This window comes from Buceros rhinoceros, unplaced genomic scaffold, assembly GCF_000710305.1.
Source record: "Buceros rhinoceros silvestris isolate BGI_N320 unplaced genomic scaffold, ASM71030v1 scaffold34441, whole genome shotgun sequence".
Taxonomy (NCBI): Eukaryota; Metazoa; Chordata; class Aves; order Bucerotiformes; family Bucerotidae; genus Buceros; species Buceros rhinoceros.
This window is the reverse complement of record NW_010395388.1, coordinates 1,478-7,911: the sequence shown is the minus strand read 5'-3', so window position 1 is coordinate 7,911 and position 6,434 is coordinate 1,478. Positions and strand designations below refer to the sequence as shown.

General features: G+C 40.6%; 1 protein-coding gene across 1 annotated transcript in view; it reads right to left on the bottom strand.

Annotated features, from left to right (window-relative positions):
* Positions 1 to 459: 459 nt before the first annotated feature.
* LOC104501687 (myosin-3) overlaps positions 460 to 6,434 on the bottom strand; it is a gene marked incomplete at both ends in the record, with an annotated part of 7,446 nt that continues 1,471 nt past the window's right edge. The window contains 10 exons of the mRNA XM_010145538.1: positions 460 to 715; positions 1,417 to 1,553; positions 1,639 to 1,762; positions 2,546 to 2,663; positions 2,750 to 2,837; positions 3,129 to 3,202; positions 3,759 to 4,068; positions 4,723 to 4,893; positions 5,504 to 5,653; positions 5,747 to 5,865. Coding sequence (XP_010143840.1) covers positions 460 to 715; positions 1,417 to 1,553; positions 1,639 to 1,762; positions 2,546 to 2,663; positions 2,750 to 2,837; positions 3,129 to 3,202; positions 3,759 to 4,068; positions 4,723 to 4,893; positions 5,504 to 5,653; positions 5,747 to 5,865 — 1,547 coding nt within the window. The remainder of the gene's footprint in view (positions 716 to 1,416; positions 1,554 to 1,638; positions 1,763 to 2,545; positions 2,664 to 2,749; positions 2,838 to 3,128; positions 3,203 to 3,758; positions 4,069 to 4,722; positions 4,894 to 5,503; positions 5,654 to 5,746; positions 5,866 to 6,434) is intronic.

Below are 6,434 nucleotides of genomic sequence, written 5' to 3'. Positions count from 1 at the left end.
TGTTTTACCTCGGCCAAACCGGTGACACTCCAGTTGAGTCCACTTGTGATTCTCCAAATTATAGCTGTTAATAGGACCTCCAGACTACCTTCACTGATCGGATGATAATAGCTCAAAATCATGTAGTATATGAAGTGATGTAGAGACACGATAATTGCTGCTGTAAGTTGCCACGTATGATTTAAAATGTCACACTGTAAACTGCAGTGTTTAGTTAACAGAAATCAATTACTTCTTTCTTGATTTAGAAGTGTAAGGACCAGCTGTAATAATTTATTGCAAATTCATTAATATTTGTATATTCTGTCCTAGCTTTTCTATGTGGTTTACCTTCCTATTTTATAAAATACGTGTATGTTTCTAAAATAAATGTTGTTCTGGGATAATGTGTCTGTTACTGAGACATTTGGGCTCATTTTACAGAGGAAATCACAAGCCAAAAACTTAAGCAATACTCACCGCCTGCACTTGGAGCTGCAGATCGTTTTTCTCCTTCAGCAAAGAAACCATTTTCTCCTCCAGCTCCTTCCTTTTTGCCTCAGACTTGGCAAGCTCTTCCTTGGTTTTCTCAAACTCCTCCTTCATGTTGGCCATCTCCTTCTCAGATTCTGCGCTCTTCAGCAAGGGCTTGATCTTAAAGAACAGCTTCATCCAGGGCCAGTGCTTGACGTTCATGAATGCACGAACGTTGTACTGGATGCAGAAGATGGACTCTCTGAAAGTCATTTAAAAATATATTATGTCATATGTTTTAAAATTTATAATGCATATTTAATTGTATATATTGATATGTGTAACATGAGGTTCTATGTATTTTATGGTTACAGTTCTACATATCTGTATGTTTATAAAACATTTATTATACTACATATCATTAAATATATATTTGTTAATGTTTAGAATATTGACTATATAAAGATATATATATCTCTCTGAAGAAAACTCCCTAGTGTGATGCAGACTGTCAACCCGTATGAACAGTTTTGAAGTCCAGGTCACTTTCACGGCCAAAGCAAAGGAACACCTCCAGAAGCTGACTTGGTCCTTTTCGTGGAAGTTATCCAAGGGAAGAGGATACTTGCCATGTGCTAGAAGTGTGTGTTTCTCACCTTTGATTATAGTGGTGACCTAAAATAATTAGCTCAAACTAGGTATCCGGTTTCTAATGTAGCCATTTACTGAATTTAGCAAAGATTTATACAAAGAGCGATATAAGTTAAAAACTATCATTTTTTTCATAAATCAGGTTTTTATACTATTTCATCTACTGCTGGGGTATACTTGCAGGTGCATCCACATTGGTTAACTGAATTAATGAGAAATAAATGAGATTTGGTGAGAAGCAGCTTATATTCGGTTTTGTTCATCTCGTTGGTACCTCATGAGGACTGGCTCAGAGGCCAAATCACTATCTACCTCCTCTCCATCATTTTTTTGAACTCCACTCTCATCAGGAAGCCCCTGCACCTGGCCTGGGTGCGGGTGATGAGCTGAGCCAGCTTCTCATCCCTCATCTCCTCCAGGAGACCCAGCAGCCCAGCTTTGAAGAACACCTGGAGAAAGGGAACGTTGCCACCCATCAGTGTCAGGCAGAGCAAAGCAGAGGCACAGAGTGAGCGAGTCCCGGAGGGTTTGTACCTTGGTGTGGCCAAATTTGTACTGGGTGTGGTCGACATCGATGGACCCAAGGAGCTTCTCAGAAGCCTTCTTGCTATCGATGAACTGTCCCTCTGGGATAGCGCTGGCATTAAGCACCTTGTACCTGTGGGAGGAAGTAGAATATGAAGAAGGTCAGATTCCTGAAAGCTCCATCAAACCTGTACCAACCGATGCCATTGTTAAGATTCTGTGAAGGGTGATTGAGAGTGGAAGAGAGGTGAAAAAGTTTGAACTCTGTTCCATTGTTTAGAAATCATTTCCATGGGGAAGTATGTTTTTAGGAAAAACCTTGCACTTTCCTTAGACCAGACACTCTTGGCACAGAATGGGTCCTTATCCCATGGGTGAGTGCTGACAGATTTCATATGACCTGTTATTTAATGCCTTATCTCCAAATGAGAACTTTATGTGCAAGAACAAAGTATATGGAGAGGAGAAGCAATTCTTCATATAAAATAGTGGTGGTACCTACTATCAGAGTATTTTCCAGTGGATAGAGAACAAGAAGCAAGACCTTTTTATTGTTTTTGGTCTTCCAACGAGTTAGCCTAGAATATCTTGGGGTTTCTTTAGTCACATTTCTGTGCTGAGGGCTGCAAGTCATCTTGCTTTGCTACCCAGAAGTTAATTAGTCGTCTTAATTTCTCAAGAGTTAATTAAAAAATGCTTTATCCCAGACCAGAATGCGAATCAAGGACAGGAATAAATAATTGGCCTTTGAAAATGCCCGTTCTACTAGTTAGATATAGAAAATTAATGATTAATTTGGGCAATAGATTTTTGGATGAACCCTACCCATAACTCCCACAGTAGTTACAATAATTAGGAAATGCAACTTATGCATCATTGGTGGTTATAGTGGAGGGTGGATGACATGGAATCTGACCTCTGCTTGAAGTCAGCATAGAGGATTCTGCTGGGGAATCCCTTCCTGCAGATTCTGATCCCTTCCAGCACCCCGTTACAGCGCAGCTGATGCAGTACCAGCTCATGCTCCATGGCACCTACCAAATGACATTAGGAATTGGTTCATCATTGTACTGCCTGGAGAAGAACAGCTTTATCCCATCTTGGATCTTTAACAACTTACCAGGTGTTTTTGTTTCATTGGGAATAAGGCACCGCACAAAATGGGGGTGTGTGCTTCGCAGATTGCTCATCAGCTTGTTCAGGTTTTCCTGAAGAGCAAGAGCAAAGACATGGGTTTAAAATGTTGTTTACACACTCTCAATATTGGATGGTGTAAAAAACCTGCAATAAACCCATGATCAGTATTTTTTTTACGGAACCTTTTTGCAGTTGTGAAATAATATCTCTATGATTCAGTGAGAATCCTTTATTAAGATGCACAAGACTTTATCCTTTCTGAACATAAGATTTTGTATATTAGATCAATCTAAATATTTCTGAACTGAATTTTCTCTAAGTTTTTTCACAATGTGATAGAATTTATAATTATTCCACAGTACCCGGAAAAGAGCTGAGACAGTCTGGAAAGAAGAGCCCTTCTTCTTGGCGCCCTTCTTGCCGCCACCACCACTTTCTAAATAATATTAAAAAAAAAAAAATGGACAACAAAAGCACACAGTTAGAATCTGACTTAAAAAATAGAATATGATAAAAGTTTGCAAATGTATCCAGTGTTTAGCGTTACAGTTGGAGACTTGATTTTTTCAGATGACAGCTGAATGAAATTTCATGACTTCAGACTGAAGTTAAAAAAATGGAAGAAGGAAATAAATATGTAGTACAGTATGTTATTTAAGGAATGAAAGAAATCTCTAGTGAACACACCAAATGCAGATTTTACGTATCTCTACATCTAAAGGTACGCATAAATTCAGCAGCGTGTTGATACACTTGATTGGATTCCCTGAAGCGTTTGGGAATGCCGTGTACTGGTTTGTCAGCCAGCCTGTGTTAGCGTGATGGGGCTGTCTGCTCTGAACACCTACTGGTACCTGAAGGTCTCTCAGGAAATGCAAGATCCTTTATTAGTCTGATTGACTGAGTTAAAAAAATGTAAATATTTTTGCAAAATATTATTGCAAGACTTTTTCCTCTGTAAATCAGAGTAGAACTGGTTTCAGAGAAATCACCTGCTTCTGCTCCACCAGCAGAGGCAAAGAGTAAGGCCAGTGTCTTCAGGGATGATTTCTGGTACAGCCCCACAACAGTTTCATTCAGAGGGTCCTTGTTCTTCTCCAGCCAGCCAGTGATGTTGTAGTCCACCGTGCCAGCGTAGTGCACCAGGGAGAAGTGAGCCTCAGCCTTGCCTTTGGCAGGTTTGGGCTTCTGGAAGTTGTTGGACTTGCCCAGGTGCTGGTCGTAGAGCTTGTTCTTGAAAGAGGTGTCAGTTGCCTTGGGGAACATGCACTCCTCTTCCAGGATGGAGAAGATGCCCATGGGCTGGGAGAAATATGAGCACATGAAGGAAGTGTGGAAGCAAGAAGCAGAGAGAATGTATATAAGAGAGAAAGGGAAGAGGAAATTGATACAAAACCATCTCAGAATGTGTAATTGTATGTTTTTCCAGAAATGGCACTTTGTTAGTAGATATACCATCTGTCACATGAAAGCAAGCTCACCCGTGAGTTTCAGGGTCGTGATGTAATAAAGATTGAGCATGTTGAAATTCACTGTATGCTTGTTAGTTGAAGAGACAAACCAAAGTGAATGAAATTAGTAGCACACGGATGTGAAGAAGAGTTTACACGCTCTAAATGGTTTTTCTTGGAAACAAGACAAAAAATGTCTTGAAACATATTAAAATAGAAGTCACTCAGTGTATTTACTCACTCATGCATTTGAGTGTGAACTCCAGAAGAGTGACTAGGACTGAAAATTTTGCCCCATGTAAATCGTATGAACTATGTGACAGAATCCCACAGGCAGTGAGCTACCAAGCAAGTGAAAATGTGTGTGAAACACTTGAAGCCCAGAAAAGAGCATGCTACATGCTGCGTTAAGTGTGAGTGCCACACATCAGAGTGGTCTAATTTGAGCATGGAAGATTCCTTTCATGTTTCACTTCTGGAAAACTATTAAGTATGGCCCAAGAACCTTCTCGATGAGCTCGATGCAGGCAGCCAGGTCCATCCCAAAGTCAATGAACTCCCACTCGATTCCTTCCTTCTTGTACTCCTCCTGCTCCAGCACGAACATGTGGTGGTTGAAGAACTGTTGCAGTTTCTCGTTGGTGAAGTTGATGCACAGCTGCTCCAGGCTGTTGAACTGCAGAATGCAGAGATTTAATTACTTGCTAAGTTCAGTTCCAGGAACATTTTCCACCTCCCAGTAAGTTTTATTTTCAAGCCACTAAGGTCTCCCTGATTGGGATCCTGAATTTCTAGTCAGGGGACTACCAGGTTACTGGCATATACCACCCTTTCAGGTCCTGACACTTTCTCAGCATTTTTCTGGGCTCTGAAAAGAGTTGCAGAACTTAGTCCAAGTCCCACTTCTCATTTGCTTTAGTTTGTCTACATTGCCAGTCTGTTTCCAAGCATTCAGATGGAATCAGGCTTCAGCATTTCCAAAATCTTCCTTCAGGATGATATGTTTTAACTTCCTCAAAAATGTCTCTGCTGTTACCAACCAGTTGTTCAACGTTTTCGTATTAATTTTCAGTGCAATTTTCACCTCTGCATGTAACAACAGATATCTACAAAAACCTTCAGCCCTCGTAGGATAATACACACTGTGAGAACAAGAAGAGCACCATTCCTACAGGAATGTGAAGATTATCCAATAAATGAAAACATTCCATAATTAAAAAAACGCAAAACTATTCCAGTTCCTTAGTGCTCCTTCCAGGAAACACCTATAAAGACACTACTCTTACATCAAAGATCTCAAAGCCAGCAATGTCCAGCACACCAATGAAGTACTGTCTGGGCTGCTTCGTATCCAGCTGTTGGTTGATGCGAACAACCATCCACAGGAACATCTTCTCAAAGACAGATTTTGCCAGAGCACCCACTGAGTTGTACACCTAAAGAAAAGTAAAAGTAACCATCCAGGGCGAAAGTGGGAGTTTAAAGTTTTAAATCACGGGAGTTGTTTTTTATCATCACTTTTTTCTTACCTGCTGCACGGTTTGGCCCTTGGTCACATATTCATTCCCAACCTTGACTCGGGGGTAGCAGAGGGCCTTGAGCAGATCAGCTGAGTTCAGACCCATCAGGTAGGCAGCCTTGTCAGCAACTAAGGAGACGAACAAACAGCAGGACTGAATATTAGCTGTAGAGCAGACACATCTTCTAGTAGTTCAGAATAATTTCTGCAGAAGCTGCATATATGTTTAAGTCACATTCTTTAAAATGTTGTAATTTTGATTTACTGAGTTTTCCCCATTTAGTTTAGATGATTTGTAAATGAAAAATTCTGCCAAATCACTGTACAATGAACATGCCAATTTTGAAAGAAGCGATTAGCTGACAGAAGGTCAAATGACAGGTCAAACAAGTCACAATTTCTGAATAAACAGAGAAGGAAACTGGTTGGTATTGAAATAAGCTGTGCTGAAACCCACAGTCAGTGAAACTGCAATGAGAGAAAGATCTGTGAAGAGTTACACCAAAATTATGAAGATGGTATCTCACACAGCTTTCATAGCGGGACCACGTTCTCCCTAAGGATACGTATCACAGCCACAGGTCTTTTCCAGCTCTTTTCTCTGAGTCCAGACTGTTAAACACAAGCCCTAGAGCACTGGGCGCCCCCTGCCAGCACTTCCCCATTTCCTGCCTGTCTCTTCTCACAGTGAAGATGAG